Here is a 21,077-nt window from a genome sequence, read left to right as displayed (position 1 = left end):
TAAAATGAGCTTATACAGATTGTCAAATCAATTAAATAACCAAATTAGAGAATATAGTAGAATCTTTTATTTTTAGTTTCGGTGAGTCACATATCAATAGCAATTTTTGAAAAGATTCTTTATCGATTTTGTATTTATTTATTAAACCTCAATTATATCATCAAAAGCTACATAATTATCAAACTCTCACCAAACTAATTTATTATAATATTCCTACTCATTCTGCACTGACTATGAATCTTTGTCAAATTTTAAAAAATATAAAAATAGAAATTTTTGTCAAATTTATTTGAAAATGGCGCTAATGTTAGTATTTAATTTACCAACGGTTAGCTGCTAGTGCGTTTGTGGGTCACAAATAATTATTTCCAGGAAACCAAGGCCCTTTTTCTTTCTCTCCTACTGACGTTTTTTCTTCTGTCAAAAAAAAAAGTCGTTTTCTTCTTTTTCCTTGTCATGATAATTATACCATTAACATATCATAATCAAAGTGAATCAACGTACTTCGTCAGTGAAATCAACATGAGAGTTGGTTAAAAGCACCTCTACAAAAAAAGTTTATTAGAAAAGGAGTAACTCTCATAACATACCCAAGGTACTTTTCCCCAACAATACAACAACAACCAAAAAAAAAAAAAATAGAATAAACACTGGATTAAGATGGTTAGAACATATTTGAATTGAGATTTGGTTGGGAATAACATATTCGAGTCCAACGGTTATTTAGATAATTCTTTAAAACTTTCTCCATATTATAATGTCAAAGCTTACACCGTGACATTTGTGGCCTTACCCTTAACAGTCTCAAATAGTTTGCTAACCATAATAGTGAAGTTTCAACTAAAAATTTTGAAACACTACTTATTATTAAGTGAGAAGTTGGAATTACTATCATGATGTTTTCCCCCCTTCACATTTCCCTCTATTTTATTCTAAACACACCTTTTTATAGCATCCCTATCTTAATCAGCATGCACACAACTTGACTATTTTATTAGGTATATATTATATTCCATCAGTCTGTCTACCAAACTTTAGACCGATAAGAAAAAAATCAACTAATTTTTTCTTGTCTTTGATAAAATTTACTCATCCTATCTAAAAGAAAAAATTGTTATGAAAATAATTATATTATGGATGTCCATTTATTACTCCGTTATAGATAATCTTCCTGAAGAATATTATCCATTTAGATTACTGTTTACTTCTCTAATTAATTTTTCAGGTTTCATTTATGCTTTGACAGCCATGTGCCTTAATATTATATCATCACTTGTATAATGAAGCGTAGTTGAATTGTCATGTGGATAACAATAAAAGGTCCACTTAAACTCCAGTAGAGTTTGCAAAAAATATAATCACCAGAAGTGATTATATTTCGTATATCTCATTGTAACTAAATTTTGTTAACCACCAGAAGTGGTATATGCCTATGACCACCATAAGTGATAATATAGGCTTTCTATGGTTACAATTAAAGATAAGCTAGAGAAATATTCTATATATTACATGCACGCCTCGATTTGCTCCTGAAGTAGTAAATATTTTAAAAGAGGTTGGAGCATCACAATTTGATGTGATTAATGCGCGTTCAGATAATTATGTTCGATTTCCTGAAGGATGAGAATTTTTGATAAATATTAATCCATTCCCTGAAGTGAATGTGATAATATTAATAAAGTCGTAAATATGAACACGCTCTTGATGTAAATATATTACAATTCACCTATAGAAGAGTTAATATGATTGAGAAAATATATACTCAATATTTCGTATTTTAAATTTACTCCTGAAGAAGTAATACAATTGAAATTTCCTCCTGGAGTAGGAAAATATTATGAAGAGGTATTTTTTTTTTAGTAAATCCATTAGGCAGTATGCCTAGGGCTAGTTTTTATATATATAATAAAATAAAACAAAGTAGCATGGTGTCTTACGATAAGTAAGACGATAATATATGTGCACTACATAGATCCTATTATCAACTTTGAGCTTGTGAGGCCCAAAATTGATATTACAATATGATTTAATAAGAATATGAAAAATAAGGTCTAAAATATGTATAAAAGCTAGCCTATTACAAACATAGCCATGTACTGCATTGTCACGCATTTGTTCTCCATTGTTGCCTGTTCTGTTGTGGTTTTCAAATGTGATGATTTCCTTTGTATTTGCATATGTTGGCTGATTACATGATCTGCATTCATTGATCTTTGCATCTTCAAGATTCCAAATATGGCTATCTGCTCCTGCTGTGCATATTGTCCAATGCCAAACTTCTGTGCTGACATTGCCTTTTCTCGTCCATAATTCAAGAGTGATCCATGAGTGAAACTGTGATTTTCCTGCTCTGTTGTGTTCCTTGTATATCTTACTAGTTATATGAGATAAGCTTCTTGATGTATCATAATGCATAGCCTCCAAAAATCCAGTTGGAAAATGCTGCCTCGATAATGAATAACTGGACTCTTTATGACTATTTCCAGCTCTTGTGACCTTCATTATCATGCTTGTGCCTTCCCCAGCTTGCCCTCCAGTGGAATGAGTACGAAGTACTAATACCACCACTTGGAAGCTGGGCCAAAGGATGGGCATAATTACAATAATATTTCATGCATCTTTGCACCATCTGCAATCATGTGTGTAGTTGTTCCTTTTGTAAGTACATGCGTGTGGATCAAAATACCACTGCTGCATATTTCTAGGCAGCCTATTCCTATATTCCCAATCTGGTGCATTGCTCTTGTATATGCCATGATGAATATTGCCTTTATTTTCTGTAGCATTGCTCTCTATTTGAATTGGAAACATTTGTCTCCCAAGTGTGCTGCTTCCTTTACTGAACACTGACCAACTGTGTGGTCTCTTTGACTTCATGCTTGTGCTTATTATATTAACTCCTTCAAGGGAATGAGCACTAGGTACTAATACCACCCACTGAATTCGTATAATATGAAAAGGCATGAAAACAGTAGCTTTTCCTGCAAAACAGAAAAAAGAGTTAGTAAAAAATGAGCTCAGCATATCCCCCTCCCTAAGGATTTGAATATGCAGCTCCAATGATCTCTCTTGTCCCTTGCTCTTCATTACATCCTTACTCCTTGTAGATAGCTTTGTTCAGCTGTTTACTGATCCATTGAACAACATTCCCACACATATGTCTCCTCAAATAAGCTATGCTTTTGATGTGCTCATATCTGAATCTTTCCATTTTTTCTGGTATTTTTTGTGCTTTCCATTGCTGACATGTATCCATCCTTGTGCAACTATCTTCCTTTGTCTTTGAGGTATTAGGATGCAGTTGATCATTTTGTAGTAACACCTCAGTATATCTTGATTCATACCATAAGGAATCTCTTACATCAGCTGTAGGCAGTAGTGTATTGCTGCTTGAAAAAATACCTTTGCCTATTCTTAATTTTCTCTCGTTGGATTACCACCAACTGAGATTCCATTAAAAATAGAGCCAAGACATATCACCTTCACCTGCAAAACAGAAAAAAATATTAGTGAAAAATAAACTCATCATGCTCTCCTCCTCATGGATTTGAGCATGATGATCAGCTGTGTATGCCCCTGCTAACACCTTGTTCCTGCTCATGTTACTCATTTTCTCCCCATTTACTAATCTCTTGCAACCTTCACTCTTATGTATGGATATTGTAGCTTATCACTATTCACAATCTTCCTCCCCTTGACATCAAGCTCCAAAAACTATGACACTCCAAAGGACCTGTGTCAATAGCATAATTTGCAATGTGGTCTGCTAGTTGATTACCCTCTCTGAGTGTGTGTAAAATCTGCAAATTACATCTGCCCATTAATTCCTTTATCCCTTCCACTTCTGCAGCAACTGTCCACGGTATAGCCTACACCCCTTGAATCACATTTTTTTACCAACATCGAGTCTGTGTGAAGATCAATCAGTATATAATCATTGTTCACACAGAACGTCAAAGCTTCCAAAATAGCCTTCACCTCAGCTTCTGTGTTTGTTCCTTCTTGGATTTCTTTTCCACAAGCATAGACTACATTTCCTTCCTCATTTCCCAACACATAACCAATTGAGCTTCTTTCTAGATTTTCCCTAGATACACCATCTGTATTTACTTTTATCCAACCCTGCTCAGGAAGTTCCCATAGAACCTTAGTATATTTCAACTTAGGTGTATACTGCTCCATCATGGTTATTAAGTCTGACCATTTGTGTGGGATATTCTGTAGGCTTGGCTTCCTAAATTTCACCAATGATTGAACCATTATTTAAATCTGATATATAACTCTATTGATAGAAGCAGGATTCCCATACTTATAGCCATTTCTCCTTTTCCATAATTCCCACACTACGATTGATGGTACAGCTTGAATGATTGGTTTCAACCTTGGAACTGTCTGCAAAGTCCAGCATCTTACAGTCGCTTGATGGAAAGTCAATCTATCCACATTAATACCTGCAACTGTTAGAAAGTAATTCCACACCTTTCTGGCAGCATGCGAAGTGAAGAACAAGTGTGTCATCGTCTCTTCTTGTGGCAGCACACAACACCAACATTTGGAAGCCATTAAATAGCCCAACCTTTTGAAGAAATCATCCAATGGCAACTTGTTTTTCCAAACCTTCCACATGAAGAATGAAACTTTGAATGGCAGCCCCTTTATCCATATATTCATATATGTATTACTTGGATCTCTTCTTCTCCTCGCATAATCCCAAGCTGACTTAGCACTAAACTCACCTCTTGGTTCTAGTTTCCACACAGGTTTGTCCAGCATTCCATCTTGAATTGGCTTCAATTGCTACTGGATATACTCAGCTAAATCTGCTGGTAATAATTGGTTAAGCAGCACTGTATTCCATCTATTTCCCTGCACCACCTCATACACATTTTGTATGGACTCATCACAGAAAAAATCAGGTGGAGTGACAAAGTATAGAGCACCTAGACCTGTCCAATTGTCGAACCAAAATAGTGATGAACCTATTTTCAGTTGCCATGCTATTTGATGCTCTACACTGTCCCTACACTCGAGCATTTTCCTCCACACATGTGATCCATTTCTTCAAGGAACAACGATAGCATTCAACTTTTTATAGTATTTTTTACTCATAAAGGAACTCCACAATGAAGTATTTGTTCTAAAATTCCACCTAAGTTTGCAAAATAAAGCTTTAGACACATCGTGTAATGATCTAAAACCTATTCCTCCTTCATCACATGGTAAGCATAGATTATCCCATGATGCCCAATGTCTACTCCTTCCATCAACAGAATTGCTCCAAAAAACTCTTGTCAACAGTTTATGTATTCTGCTAATTACAAAAGCTGGAGCATTAATAGCAGATAGTAAGTGTATGGGCATACTCTGTAGGACATGAGAGATAAGTACTGCTCGACCCCCTATCGATAAAAGTTTTCCTTTCCACGACTGAATTTTATCTAGGATTTTATTGATTAATCCTTGATAATATTCAAGTTTTCTTCTTGCATAGAAAATGGAGCATCCTAAATAAGTGAAAAGAAAATCTTGTCTACATATTCCAGTTATGCACTCGACCTTCCTTATCACTGATTCATCAGTGAGATGATGTAAATATATAGCTGATTTTGATTTGTTAATGAGCTGACCAGAAGCTGCCTCATATGCTGCCAGAACTTCCATTATTAAGCGTAATGAAGTTTCATCAGAGGAGAAAAAAATAATCGTATCATCTGCATACGACAAATGATTGATCTTAGGACTCCATTTTGGTAAACCAAAATCACATAAGTATAAATTTTGATGAAGTGAGTTCAATTCTCTCGACAAAGCCTCTGCTGCAATGATGAACAAGGCAGGTGATAATGGATCACCCTGCTTAACTCCCCTTGTCGATTTGAAAAAACCATAAGGCTGTCCATTCAAAAGAACAGAATACCAGTTATTGGATATAGTCCCAAAAACTAAACCAATAAACCTCTCATTAAAGCCCATTCTTCTCATAACTTTCGTTAAGAATATCCACGATAGTCGATCATATGCTTTCATCATGTCCAGCTTGATAATTACATTGGGACCTGCCTTGGTTCTCAACCTAATGTCTGTGACTATCTCCTGCATAAGCAGGACATTTTCTACAATACTTTGACCTTTGATAAATCCTGCTTGTTCATCTGAGATGATATTGGGAAGCAAACTAACCAACCTTTCATGAATTACTCGAGAGAAAACCTTGTTTATAAAGTTACTAAGACTTATTGGTCGCATATCTGAAAAGGTTTTAATGTCCCTCTTCTTAGGTAACAACACTAGGTTAGTATGAACCTAGGTAGTTCCTGTCCAGAAAAGAAGGCCTTCACCATTTCAACCACATCAGTTCCAACTATATCCCAGCATGTATGAAAAAATTGGCCATTGAACCCATCCGGACCTCCAGTACTATCAGCATTGAGTCCAAATACTGCATGCTTTACTTCTTCCTCTATAGGTTCCTTAATTAGTTCCTAGTTCTGCTCTGTATTGATCATGCAAGGTACATGATTAATTATTCCAAAATCAGTAGGTACCTTATCTTCATGGAATTGTTTTTGAAAAAAGTAACTGCTTCCTCTGCCATTCCAGTAGCATCGTCAATCCAGTTTCCTTCACTATCTTGTATTATTTTCAATTATAATCGCTTCCTTTTCCCATTGACATGTGCATGGAAAAATTTGATATTTCTGTCACCTTCATTAAACCAAGTTATGCCAGATTTCTGCTTCAAAAACTGCTCCTCCACTGCTAAGTACCTAAACAATTATGCCTGCACTTTCTGCAATCTTTCCCTATTTTGCAAAGTAGGCCTGAGCTCAAATTGTGCTTCATGGACTTTTACCACCTCCTCTAGAATTGAAATCTTTTGGAATATATCACCATATGTTGCCCTACTCCATGTTGACAAAGCCTTCTTCAATTTTTTAAGCTTGTGATTGAATAGGATAAAAGGATTAGGATAAAAATCTTCTTGCCAATTCTCCCTTACCACTGATTTTAAGGATTCATGCTTTATCCAAAAGGATAGAAATATGAAACTCTTTTTAATCTGGACAGCATCTGGATTACATGTGATTAGCAATGGACAGTGATCAGATCCAATTTTTGATAGGTGTTCAACTTCCACTCCTGTCCATAGTTGTTGCATCTCCATATTTGCAAAACATCTATCCAACCTCTTGAAAATACAATCTTGTTCAGCTCTTCCACTCCACCAAGTGTAAATACTTCCTTTGAACCCCAAATCTGTCAAGTTATAGGTATTCATACAATGCCTAAGTCATCTACTTTATTCAACGAGACAAGAAGGCCTTCAAACTTCTCCTCCTCATCCTATATAACATTGAAATCCCCCCTACCATCCATGGTATAGTCATGTCACTAGCTAGATAGTACAATAAGTCTCACAACTCAATTCTCTCAATATGATCACACTTAGCATAGATTAGTGTTAGCATGAATTCCTTCTGCTCCTCTGTATCAAATAGCTTCAAAGTTAACTGTTGCACAGTATTAATCTCCACATTTACATCATATTTGCCATCAATGAAAGCCTAGATCTTATTAGAAGTGTTCACAAATGCTTGCTCAAACCCAATCTGCCTCCTATATTTATCCAGTTTTCTTGATATTTCCTGTGCATTGTGATGAGCCTTTCAAAGGCTCTTTGTGTATTAACTAATCTAATATTCCATATTAAAGTATGCATATCTAGTTAATGGATTTAGAAATAGTCCTTCTTGTTTGAACACCTGCTGGCTGCACAATATTATCCTTTCCTTGCTTCTTTCTACCTCTACCAGCTGATCTTCCTTTTTCAATTTATCTAGGAGATAAGTCTCCTTGTCTAGCCACATTTTTGAAGTTCTGGTATGTTGATTCTGCATCCAAGTCTTTCCCTTTTTCTCCAGTATTCTCTTCCAAAACCTTTTGTTGTTGAGGTGCTACAATCTGTGTTTTAACAGGTTTAGGAACCACATATTTTTCTGTATTATCATTGTTCTTCTGTTCAGTCTTCTTAGCAACTGTAGTGTGGTTTGGCTTCTGCATCAATTCCATCCTATCCTGTATTGCATCATGACTCATCTTATTCTGCTGCTCACCTCCACCTGAATCACCAGGATCAATTGGTTCTTCAGAAGCTGCATTTGAACCATTAGTAGTTTGCTGTAGTTTTGTATTTGAACCTTCAACCCCAGCCTTAGCATCAGTTCTATTTGTTTCCTTTTGGATGGTCTGTATATCTTCTTTGCTAGTTTTTCCATTAACACTTATTTCTTCTCCTTGTGGCTCATCTTCAGCTTCCAAAGCAGTATTTTCTTCCTCTTCATATCCTTCTGATAAGTCACCTTCATCTGAGTCATCCTCCTCTTGATCACACCATAATCTCCCCCCTGTGAAATTAATTTTCTTTGTCAAAACTTCCTGTTCAGCAAGTGCATCTGTATCTAATGATTGTGAGGGTACTTCTTGGCAGTATTGATTCACTGTTACATTGTTTGCAGAAAATGCTTGATTAACCCATTGAGTTATGATTTCCTTAACGGTGTTTTGTCCCTTATCCACCTCAATATTGCCTTACTTTGTAATATTAGTCTCATTTGCTTCATTATTATCATTTGGAGTAGGAGTAAAGCTAGGTGCTGCAGGATTCAAACTTCTAGTGTCCTTAGGAGTAGGTTGTGGACTTTTTTGAACAATACTGGCAGTCATAAGAGCTAGTTGCTTATCCACATGTGCGTCAGTTCCTTTAGTAACAACTGGAGTTACTATCCCAGCTTCTTTTGGTACATGTACTGGACTTTTTGAGCTGCATTTGCCTCCACTAAAGCTAGTTGATTTGCATCATTAACCTCACCATCCTACACTTCCAAAACAGCAAATTTATTGGTCGTTTGAATTTGTTTTGATGCTGCATTTTCCACAGCAACAATTTCTTTCCCAGTTGCACCATTGCCTTCAATTTGTTTACCTTTATTTTGACCTCTATTGTCTCTAACTTCCTTCCATTGAGGTCCTACATTACCAACCACTTTACCACTACTAAGTATCATCAAAGGAGCAGTTTGTTTTTCCTTTTCTATATTCCCTTGTACCACAGCTTTATTAGAAGCCTGTTGATCGACAGTTTTGTTCTCCATTAACTCCGGATGAATTCTCCAACATTCAATCATGTCATGCCCTTGTAATTTACACTATTTTTAGTACTTTGGCAGATAGTCATATCTAATCGTCACCCACTCAGTTCTCACCTCTTTTGTCACTTCATTCTCGATATCCATACGTACCTTCTTAGGTAAGTCGACTAGTAAATCCACCAACACTTTCACTCTTGCACAACTTGGCCTCGTTTTGTTAATAGTAGCCATATCAAGATGAAGTGGCTTTCCAACAGTAGAAGCTAACGAGAATAGACATTCTTTTACAAAAAAAAAAGTTGGCATTAAATTTGGAAAAGAAATCCATGCCATCACCTTCGATGTTTCTTCTCCGGCTTTGAATTTTATATCATAAATCAAGGTTCTCAATTGGTATTCTTGTCCAGCCTTATCCTTGACATAATAGATACTTTTTGATGTAAAATCGATATAGTCCTGCCATAATGTCAATCGTATCAAAATGTGCCTATCACGAAGATAACCAATGTTGCACTCGCCTTTAATTTCACACTGCATTGGAATTATTCTATGTAGTTCTTGTAATTCTGGCCAACCATATGAAAACTTACACACCACGGCAAATTGCAAACCTTCAATAATGTTCATGCGCTCCACTTCTGCTTCAGTAAACCTTACCAATGGCTGTCCTTGAAGAAAAGTAGCTCATCTAGGTTGAATAGGATCCACAGTCGACGTAACACCAGCATTGTTTTGCGCAGCACTATTGATCATAGCAGGTTTAAGCGCTCCAGCATAATCCATGGGCTTAGAAGTTGATGTATTGTTGTTAGGGGTGGTGGGGGATGCTTGGGAAGGCTGACCAGTCATTGGAGGAGGCCGGTCACCGGCCGGCGAGGCCATTGAAGAGCTCGCGAGGCAGTGCGATATTTTCTTCTCCTGATCGCCAAATCGCCCCTTTACTTTAATAGTTTTTTTTTAATATGAAGAGGTGTTTTCTTGTGCTTAAATAATTATTTTATATTTTTTTATTTGATTATAATTTTATCTCATGATACCAGAAGTGTCTGAGCAATATTTGATAGTACAAAATGTATCAACTCCTGAAGAGATAGTTGTTTGTCTTGAAGACACATGACACCAGTAGTGTCCGATAAATATTTAATTGCGGACAATAAATTGAAGGCTTCCGAAGAGCTTATATGCAAATTTATCATTCATATTATATGATTGTGGTCAAAACATATGTTGTAATAAACCAGAAGTTTACTAATACAAATGGCTATCACACTGAGACTACAAATGATTGGAAGACTGAAAATCTTCATGTTTCCACAATCATAGGGGATAAAATAATATGTATGTGAGAAGTTACCTGTTTTATTCTTCAATTTGTACTACATCATGTATCACAGTAAACCAGAAGTTTATTAATACAAAAGCAGCTACAGTAAATCAAAAATTTACTGATACAAAAGTAACCACAGTACATCAGAAGTTTACTAATACAAAAGTTTGTGCCATAGTAAATCAAAAATTTACTAAGAGATAACACATACCATGATAAACTTGAAGTTTTTATTTGTCATTTTTAAATGAGCTATTTGAGAATTCACATAAGCATATGCTAAAGAACTAGAAGATTCTTCAAGAATTCTCTTGTGTTGCTTGTTCTCATAATAAATTGATTATACCAACTAAAGTTGGGACTAAGACCCCTGAATTCTAGAATATATAAAAGGTGAATATAGGCATATTCACCTATCATGTGAACCACTTATAGATGCATATATGAGATGGTTACATGTGTGTTTATTGTCAACCTGTAATTTGGCATTTGAAATTGCTTTTCTTAATTAATAGCATAACTTTCAGATTATGAAATCAAGACAGTTCATCCTGATAATGCTGGTTTATATTCAAGCTGATTTAGCATTGAATATCTCCTATTAATAGCTAAACTATTGCTTATGAGAATAAAACTCTATGTGTCGGTCTAAGATTTTTTAAATTGCATACAACAACACTTATATGCATCAGACCAACAAGATATGATAAGTCCTCCCCTCACAATTGGTTCTGGATCAGAATCCAAATATTTTTACTATCTAATAATTGTTGATGTGTGGTATATGATTAATTACTCTACCACAATGCACAAAGATAGGTTCCCCAAAGAAGATTGAGGATATATGTTAGTTTTTCTAACATTTGAGGGATGGAATAAGCAGCTGGAGAATATGCTATATGAATCGAATTATCATTAATATGATCCTCACTCAGAAGATAATTCAAGTCAAATGCTAGAAGCATTTGTTGATCTAAAATTAAATATCATATTCCAGTTGCAAATACTCCTATTAAAATTAAAGTCTCGAAAGGATAAAGTTTACTGCACGCATGAAGCGTAGTAAACCGATCGGTTCCAAAGGTAACAATCCTTGAAAAATGATAGGAGCAAATGATCAAAATGATCATAATGAGGAGGAAATGAGCTCTAGAAGAGCCCACGACATAACATTTTATGAAACTCCAGAAGAAGTCCAGGTACCTGAAAATAAAAAAAGTGATGAAATCTCAACAAGTTATGTCGCTTAGGAGCCGATACAAAATAATCGTCAACGATATATTTAATACAATATAGTGCACAATATTATAAAAGATTGTGAGGATCAGACCTGTAGTCCAGACACCTGAAAATGTCATGCCATTTAAATGCATGCCATAACCTATATGACTCATTTGATCAAATTTATATGAAGATCCCTGAAGGATTTAAAATGCTTGAAGCATATAATTCAAATTATCGAGAAATGTACTCGATCAAATTACAAAAAATTTTGTACGATTTAAAGCAATCTGAGCGTATATGGTATAATCACCTCAGTGAATATTTGCTGAAAGAAGGTTACATAAAAGATGTTATTTGTCCATGTATTTTTATAAAGAAAATGTCATCAGAATTTGTTATACTTACTGTTTATATTGATGACATAAATCTTGTTGGAATTCCAGAAGAACTCCAAAAGGCAATTGAATACCTTAAGAAAGAATTTGAGATGAAAGATCTTGGAAAGACAAAATATTGTCTTGATCTGCAAATTGAAAATTTAGCCGACGAAATCTTCATCCATCAATCTGCCTATACAGAAAGGGTCTTAAAACACTTTTACATGGACAAAGCGCATTCATTGAGTACACCAGTGGTTGTTCGATCACTTGAAGTGAATAAGGATCTGTTTCGACCTCCAGAAGAGGATGAAGAACTCATTGGTCCTGAAATACCTTATCTCAGTGCAATTGGTGCACTTATGTATCTTGCTAATGCTACAAGGCCTGACATAGCATTTTATGTTAATTTACTAGCAAGATATAGCTCTTCTCCTACACTGAGACATTGGAATTGGATTAAGCATATATTGCGATATTTAAAGGGAACTCTTGATATGAGTTTGTTTTATGCAAATAAAGGTAGTGCAGATCTTGTTGGTTATGCAAATGCAGGTTATATATTTGATCCCTATAAAGCTTGATCCCAAACCGGCTACGTGTTTACATGTGGAGCAAGTAGGGAATGCATACAGTTGAGATCAGTGATTCATTTCATTCGAGAAAATATGGTTTGGAATGTGATAGAAGACCCACAATTTTATACGAAGACAATGATGCATGCATAGCCCAATTAAAGGGAGAATTTATAAAAGGAGATAAAACGAAGCACATTTCACCAAAATTATTCTACACACATGATGTTTAGAAAAATGGTGACATTGATGTGCAACAAATCCGTTCAAGTGACAATCCAACAGATTTTTTCACTAAATCTTTGCCAACTTCAACTTATGAGAAGATGGTATACAAGATTGGAATGCGGAGACTCAAATATTTGAAACAAGGTTTTCATCAGAGGAGTGAAATACGCGCTCTACTCTTTTTTCATTACTAAGATTTTTCCCATGGGATTTTTCTTGTAAGGTTTTTAATGAGGCAGCTAAAAATGCATATTACTAAATATGCGAACTCTTTTTTCCTTCACTAGGTTTTTTTACACTGGGTTTTTCCTAGTAAGGTTTTAATGAGGCACAATATCTTTTAATGAACACCCAAGGGGGAGTGTTTTGAAAATAATTATATTATGGATGTCCATTATTACTCCGCTATAGATAAGCTTCCTGAAGAATATTATCCGTTTGGTACTCTATTGAAGTTTATCTACAAGCAGCTGATGCAGGCAGGTTGCAAGCAACTCAATGAAATGATTTGCAGCAACTTCTTATTAAACAGTCAGGTTGCAAGCAGCTCATGCAGACAGCTTGCAAGCAGCTAGCACAGCAGCTTACAGTAGCAGCTTACACAACAGCTTGCAGTAGCAACTTACACAACAGCTTGAAGTAGCAACTTATACAACAGCTTCCTTTCTTCTATAAATAGAGGAGATTTCGGTTCATTATGTATATGAATTTGAAGTTGAATGATATATCAATCTTTCTCTATACTTGTCTTCGATTTATTTACTTTACGATTTTTATTTTATAACAAAAAGGTCTTTTATCTAATTAAAGTAAAGAGAGACAAAAATTGAAATAGGTTCCCTCTCAAGTATGAACGACTCCGTTTTACAAGTAAATTTTACCACAACAAAGGGGTGTGGTCTTTTACAGAATCTAGACGTTGTTGTCGTTATTTGATCCAACATAGTCCAACGTTACACTGCTATCACTGTTCAGTTTTCAGTACTTTGTTACACTCTTTTTTTGATAACTTCACCCTTCCTCCTTTCCCTTCCATTGTTGTCTCTCTTTTTCCTTGTACTACTCTCTGTCATTATTTTCTTCTTGTTTTTACTTTATAATGGATGCTTCTGAAATCTCTAGTGCCAATGCTGCTGTGAATTTGTTCAGTTCTTGTACTGAAATGGAGGAGAAGGGTTGTGTTGTTAGGGCAGAAATTGACACTTCTGCTCCATTTGAGTCTGTGAAAGAGGCTGCTACTCGATTTGGTGGAATTGGGTTTTGGAAACCCATTCTTCACAAGTCATTTGAGGTCTCTTCTTTTTGTTTCCTCTGTCCATTTTCGTATCCACAATGCAGAGTTTTTATGCTTAAATTTGTGATTATTTTACCTTAGACATTAGAGAAAAAAGTGAATCTTTTTGGGTACGTCTACCTTCTACCAAGAAACAATATGGAGTACTTATTGTTTAACGGAAAAAGTAGACTATTTGGGCAATACTGTAATTTAGTCTTATGGGAAAACATTTCTGAAGTTCTTGCACAACCAATGTTTGCATAATTTCGTGAATCTTGTAAGTTGTATGTGACACTCCTACTCCTTTGCCGCAGTGGGTGCTAACTTTGTGTTTGTGTGTATGTGGATTTAACTTAAATACACTGACAATCAAAAAGTTTTTGCACTATCAGTGTGCTTTAACCCGTTGTATCAAGGTAATCTGCTATTAACTACTATTACATTGTTAATTGCATGGAAACAGAACAGATTGGGGCTCAATTGATTTCCCACCAGGAAAAGATATTATCTTTGCGAGGAGATGTCCAGCTTTATGGGAGTTGCTTCCTTGAGCGTTTGCATCTCCCTTGTATTTATGACAGTTTCCCTAGTCCAGGGGTTTCAAGTGTTTGGTTGCTTTTGTTTTCGAAAAGCCATTAGAGGTGTGTAGCCTTCTGCTTTAGGTTTGGGATGATTCAGAAGAATGTCATTAGGTAATGCCACTTAGAAATAACCTTAGCATATACTTGTGGAAGTGCTACAATAGCATAATTGTATGTTGCAATTTCTTGACTAAATTCTAAGAAGCAAATTCTTCAAATGTCAACATCTTAGTCCTAACTGTATTAATGGTGGTCCTTGCAGTATTCGTGGACCATTAAATGAATTTTTATAGTTCCAATATTCCCAATCAAAATCCTAAAATAGTGTACCTAACTTGCTTCTTCTATGCTATATGTTCAATTATTGATTTTATTTGGCTGGTGGATGTAGGGTGCTGAAGAGAAGGTTGACATTGCAAAAGTGGAGGAACAGGCTGCACAGTTGGAAAAAGATCTGATTGTGAAAGAGAAGGAAACTCTTGAGGTATTAAAAGAATTGGGAAGCACTAAAGTAATGATTGAAGAGCTGAAATCAAAGTTGCAGAATGAGGCATCCGAGGTCACTGCTACACTAACTGCTGATGCCGAAGCTAAGAATGTACATCTTGCTGGTGAAGTGGCAGAGAAGGAAAACCATGAAATGAATATTGTGAGCAATAATCAGGACACAACTGGTGGTTTGGATCTGTGTCCCTCTTCAGCTCCAGGTTTTATCTTATTGGAATTAAAACAGGCTAAACTAAACTTGACCAGGACAACTAGTGATCTTGCTGATATTCGAACCAATGTTGTATCATATAACAAAAAAATTGAAAAAGAGAGAATCTTGCTTGAGAAGACCCGCCAACGGCTATCTTCAAATTCCTCGAAAATCTCATCTCTTGAAGAAGAGTTAAATAAAACAAAAGAAAAACTAAAGTTGGTGAAAGATGGTGAAGTTAGTTCTTGTGATCCTGTGGATTTGACAAGGGAGCTTCAGAGACTGACTGCTGAGACCGAGCAGTTTAAGAAAGTGGGAGAAGCTGCAAAATCAGAAGTCTTGAGGGCTTTGTCTAAGATTGAACAGACAACGACAAGGATCAAAACAGCGGAGATCAGGTTGGTTGCAGCCAAGAAGATGAAAGCAGCAGCTAGAGCTGCTGAAGCTGTTGCCCTTGCTGAAATCAAGGCTATATCAAACAGTGAGATGCAACTAAGGCCTGAGGACGGTGTAACTCTTACCTTTGAGGAGTACTCGTCTCTACTGTCCAAAGCACAAGATGCACAGGAAGCTAGCAAGCAAAGAGAAGTAGATGCAATGATGTTAGTGGATGAAGCTAATGTGTCAAAATCAGAAATCTTGAAGAAGGTAGAAGAAGCTACAGAAGAAGTTAAAGTTAGTAAGAAGGCATTAGAAGAAGCACTGAGCAGAGTGGAGGCTGCAAATGAAGGGAAGTTAGCGGTCGAAGAAGCTCTGCGCAAATGGAGGTCTGAAAATGGCCAGAGAAGACGGTCTGTACAGAACTCGACCAAGTTTAAAAATCATTCCTCATCTCAGCATAGGAAAGATTCTGTCCTGGTTGATGTCAATGGCCTGACTCTTGTCAATGATGAGTTCAAACCAGTTCTAAAGCCAACTCTATCAATAGGGCAAATATTGAACAAGAAGTTGCTTTTGACTGAAGAGTTTGAGAATGGAAGAAAAAAGGCTGGAAAGCATACATTGTCGCTGGCCCAGATGCTCGGGAAACCCACTGGTGAGCTGCAGTTAAGTCGGAAGGATGAGAAGGAGAATGGACATAAGCATCATCTCCCGGCAAAAAGAAAGAAGTTTGGTTTTGCTCGGATTTCGCATCTTGTGACTCAACACTCCAAGAAAAAGAAGCAGCACACTGCAAGTTTGAGGTGCAAATCAGCTGAACTGAATTAATACTAACTCGGTTTGTACCATGTGGATAAATTAGATCAAGGTCTTTCTTGTAATTTGCCTAATCTAGATTTGTGTTAGCTTGGTTTGCAACTTATGTTTGCTATGGTCAGTGTATGATTTAGTTAATTTTATCCATTTGTGCAGATCAGCCGATTGAATTAGTACTGACTTGGTCTGTACCATGTGGATAAATTTGGTCAGGGACATTCCTATGGTTTAACTTGTTTGTGTTAGCTTGATTTGCAGCCCATGTTTATTGTTTGCTATGATATGATTCAGTTGATTTTGTTCCATTAGTGTAGGTTGGCTGATTCTTTAATTACTAACTCGATCTGTAGTATTGTGTACCATGTGGATTAATTAATTAGATCAAGGACTTTCTTCTGGTTTTATCTAATATAGATTGTGTTAACTTGGATTTGCAACCTATGTTTGTTGAACAATATATGGTTCAATTGATTTTATCCTATCTCTGTATGATCCTGTTTACCAGAATCAGTCTGCAATAATTTTACAAAGAACAATGAGTTGGGAACAAGTAAACTTAGATCTAGATTTTTAAACTTGTTTTACCTTATTAAGCTTTGGACTTTCACCTTTAGGCTTGAGCTAAGCACCTAACCCATTGGATGGGACCGTCCTTCTATAACTAGAATTGCCCGAAATAAAGGAACTTTGGTGTGAGAATCTATATTATATTAAAAACATATCAGCCCCCTAAACTTGCATCAGATTTTCAAGCCGGTATATGAACTTTCGTCGCTCCCATTTTAACACCATTACTTAATGACTTGAGTACTATTAAACACATCTGACCGTGCGTGCTGTCCAATTTCTACTGACGTGGACAAAAGTTAGTACTTTCGACTGCCATATCTTTCACTCATTCACAGTTTTTTGACACTTGTAAATTGTGATCCTACTAATTTTCTTCGGTCATTACTTTGTGAGGTGTATTTTGCAGGTCCCTCTTTTATAAACTAATTTATTAATTTAGGCCATTTCGCTATTTATTTTTTTCTCTTCTAGTTCATAGTAAACACCAACTCTGCTCCACTGTGAACCACCACACCACCTCAAACCACCAGTCTTATCCCAATCTCACTCAAATAAACCAATCATAATAGACAAACAAAAATAGTCCTCTATAATTTTATTTCAGCAACGCACTACCACCACCACAATCATGCTATTAACACCGCGCCACCAACTAAAAAGAAAAATCATATGCTAGTCACCACCTTCTTCGAAAATACCAGCTCCTTTCTGATCTCTAATTTTTTTTTTAATTTCTTCAAAAGTATCTCACCGGTTCTTCTAGATATTTCATCAATATTCCCCTGCTTGAAAATTCATAAATGGAAATTAAAGCCCATGTTAGTCAGCTCTTAACCTCGTAAATTACAGAGAAATAGAGATGTACAACAAGTCTTTAATCTAGAAATGGTTGGTAGATTTAAAATTGTAATTCAATATAGCAACTTTGACCGCATCCTTGCCATCAGACCCACCCACTGCAAATCTAAACATCTTAAGAAGGTGAAGCAGAAAACGAGAAAAAGGGGCGGGGGAAAAGAAAAATAATAGAGGAGGGTGGGAATCGGGAAGAAAGGGGTAGGCATAGGGGATTTGTTTTAATCTTGTTTTTTTTTTGTCCTTTAGTATTTGTTTTCTGAATTTTGTACGTTTTTAATTAAAGTAAGTCTATTCACGCGCTTTATCAGCGTGATTAACATATACCTTGACCACATCAGCTGTGTCTTTACCACATAATCATGGTCAACGGTCAAATGGGTTTATTATTATGCAAATGAATAAGTAGAAGTGTCTAAATGAGAAAGTCATAAGTTCATTTACCGGGTTGACAAACGGGTGCAAGTTTAAGTGGCTCGGAGGCTATTTTGCCTATATTAAAAAGAGGGTAGTACTGACTTTAAGAAATAAATAATCAGTGTGAGAATCTATATTTTTAAAATTTACTTAAGATATTAAAGACTTATTGACTTTAAGAAATAAAAAAATTCAAGCAGCAAAATAAGATCTTACATAAAATATACAAATTATTTAGAAGGTAAGAAAAAAACTAAATAATCAGTAAAAAATATTTTAATAACAAAAATAATAATGTCATATTAATATTGATAAATCGGACAAACGAATATTTTATACGTAAATATTACAACAACATTTAGATATAATATTTTCAAACAAATAAGAAAATAGTTTTCTATGTTTTATATCTGAATTGAGTACAGTTAGTTTAAGTTTGAAAGCATAACATAATATTTTGAAAATGCGGTCCAATTTAGAAAATAGAATGATAAGAATTATCTTAATTTGAGATGGTTTTTTTTTTTTTTTTGAACTATGATAAGAAAAATCATATTTTGGAATATGAACAATAAAGTCAAAGTTACTATTGAAATAATTTTTAATTTTTATTAATATTATATTAGAATGAGTGTGGTAGAAATAGATATTAAATTCAAACAATTCAAAATTTTTACCATAGAAAAAAAGGGTAAAACTTAAAATAAATTTGAGATGAGAATGTTTTTTATATTATGATAAGAAAGGTCATAATATGGATAAGTCCACGTAACTCAAGTCTAATAGGTAAAATCAAAAACTAGAAATATTGAATAATAAAAATAAATTAGAGATAATGTGAGGAAAATTTATAAATCATAAGTTTAGAAAATAAAATAAAGTAAATATAAAATACTTAAAAATATTATTAACAGATTTAAATAATTTAAAATTTTCGAGCAATAATTCAAAATAAAATAAATATTTATTTTATGATTAAATAAATTCTATATTTATCTACATTATATTAAACCATAGTAGTTGATAATGATATTAAATAAAGTTACAAGTTAATTAAAAATCACATAAAACGTAATAAGACTATATATTAGATTAAGAAAATAGCAAAATTAAAAAATAATTATTAAAAACTTACTATTAAAAATGAAAGGGAAAGACTATTTGAATTTGTGATTAGAAAGTTCTTAAATTATGATGAGAATGCTCAAACTATGGATAAGACCACGAAATTGTAGTCTTATTTATGAAAAATAAAATATTGATAAAAAATAAAAATACAAATAAATTTCTAATATAGGTAACTTTACTAATGAAAATTATAAATTAAATTTGTATCTTAAAACTAAAAAAGAAAGAAAATTTACGTAAAGAAATAAAATGACAGTGAAAATATTACTACAATATTTATATATAATGTGTTCAAACAATTAAGAAATTATTTTTTTATGATTAAAATAAATTGTAAAAATACATAATAAATTTCTAATATAGTTAATTTTACTAATGAAAATTAAGAATTAAATTTGTATTTTAAAACTAAAAAAGAAAGAAAATTTAACTGCATCTAATATTATTATAAGAAAACTCAATACATTTGGAACATAATAATCAAATAACTTATGTATTACTATTTTAGACTAATTCGAAGTTACAATTTAAAATAAAATGTTATTTTATTTTTTTTGTAGGTAAAACATTAATATAAAAACTAATTAAAATTTGTAGTAGGGAAGAGAATGTATAAAAAAAGAAATAGAGGTAGTGTGAGGATACTTATACTTTAAATTAATTTAAAAATAAATAAATTAAATAATTAAATTATATTTAAAAATATTGCTGATAGATTTAAATGATTAAAAAATTCTAAATAAGAGGATATATGCATAAAAATATATTAAATTTCAATAATAAAAAAATTATATTTATTAAAAACTATTAAAAGGATAATAAGCAAGACATTAAATTAATTGTTAAGCTAATAAAATATTATATAATAGTGTAATAATATTAAATAATACAATATTATAAGTAAAGAACAAAAAGAAAAAAGAATTTGCGTAAAAATGATGTGATGAATAAGACATATTTGACATTCAGATAAAAACGAAGTGATAGTAAGAATATTATTAAAATAATATGATCTAATGTGTTCAAACAAGACAGGTCACAACGTAACATGTAGTATTCTTTAATATTGACAGCGAAACGAAATACAAGTACTAAAATCAAGGAGTTAGATTGCTACAGATAGAAAAAGAATAGGTTGTCCACTACGAAATTTAAAAAATAAATTCATATCGTGCTTCTTAATTAATATCTAATGTTTATATAATTTTTATCTGAGAGGTTTATATTTTACAGTTATTTGCACATGATTCAAAAAAACCTACATCACAATTTTATATGATTTGTATCCGCGCATCGCGCGGATACTAATACTAGTTCAGTATATACAAGTGTTATTCTGTGAAGTAATTAATTGAATTTCAAACCATTCACTTGCTTTAACTAAGACATGTATGGGCACTCACATCGTACAAGAATCGGTTGGTTCGGGACAAAGATATCTTGGAATTAGAATTCCACATTCTATATGGCATA

At 34.0% G+C, this 21,077-nt stretch overlaps 3 protein-coding genes across 3 annotated transcripts; 1 reads left to right on the top strand and 2 right to left on the bottom strand.

Moving 5' to 3' along the window:
* Positions 1–4,263: 4,263 nt before the first annotated feature.
* Positions 4,264–4,773, bottom strand: LOC117273983 (uncharacterized). Its single transcript, XM_033653196.1, has one exon. The coding sequence runs from the start codon at positions 4,771–4,773 to the stop codon at positions 4,264–4,266; it is 510 nt and encodes a 169-aa protein (XP_033509087.1).
* Positions 4,774–6,775: 2,002 nt separating this feature from the next.
* On the bottom strand, positions 6,776–7,279 carry LOC138895872 (uncharacterized). Its single transcript, XM_070180615.1, has one exon. It carries the CDS (start codon positions 7,277–7,279, stop codon positions 6,776–6,778), a length of 504 nt encoding a protein of 167 aa, XP_070036716.1.
* Positions 7,280–13,848: 6,569 nt separating this feature from the next.
* LOC104085328 (WEB family protein At2g38370) lies at positions 13,849–16,939 on the top strand. Its single transcript, XM_009589335.4, has 2 exons — positions 13,849–14,171; positions 15,129–16,939. Exons 1-2 carry the CDS (start codon positions 13,980–13,982, stop codon positions 16,644–16,646), a joined length of 1,710 nt encoding a protein of 569 aa, XP_009587630.1. The 5' UTR covers positions 13,849–13,979; the 3' UTR covers positions 16,647–16,939.
* Positions 16,940–21,077: the final 4,138 nt, after the last annotated feature.

The sequence above is a fragment of the Nicotiana tomentosiformis genome, chromosome 7 (genome assembly GCF_000390325.3).
Source record: "Nicotiana tomentosiformis chromosome 7, ASM39032v3, whole genome shotgun sequence".
Taxonomy (NCBI): Eukaryota; Viridiplantae; Streptophyta; class Magnoliopsida; order Solanales; family Solanaceae; genus Nicotiana; species Nicotiana tomentosiformis.
The sequence above is the reverse complement of the archived record's forward strand: the minus strand, read 5'-3'. Positions and strand labels throughout refer to the sequence as shown.

Bases quoted from the DNA above. Each gene is read 5' to 3' on its own strand.
- LOC117273983 (XM_033653196.1), bottom strand. From the start codon at position 4,773: ATGCTGGACAAACCTGTGTGGAAACTAGAACCAAGAGGTGAGTTTAGT.
- LOC138895872 (XM_070180615.1), bottom strand. From the start codon at position 7,279: ATGAATACCTATAACTTGACAGATTTGGGGTTCAAAGGAAGTATTTAC.
- LOC104085328 (XM_009589335.4), top strand. From the start codon at position 13,980: ATGGATGCTTCTGAAATCTCTAGTGCCAATGCTGCTGTGAATTTGTTC. The intron at 14,172-15,128 runs GTCTCTTCTTTT...TGGTGGATGTAG, and splicing joins TTCTTCACAAGTCATTTGAG to GGTGCTGAAGAGAAGGTTGA.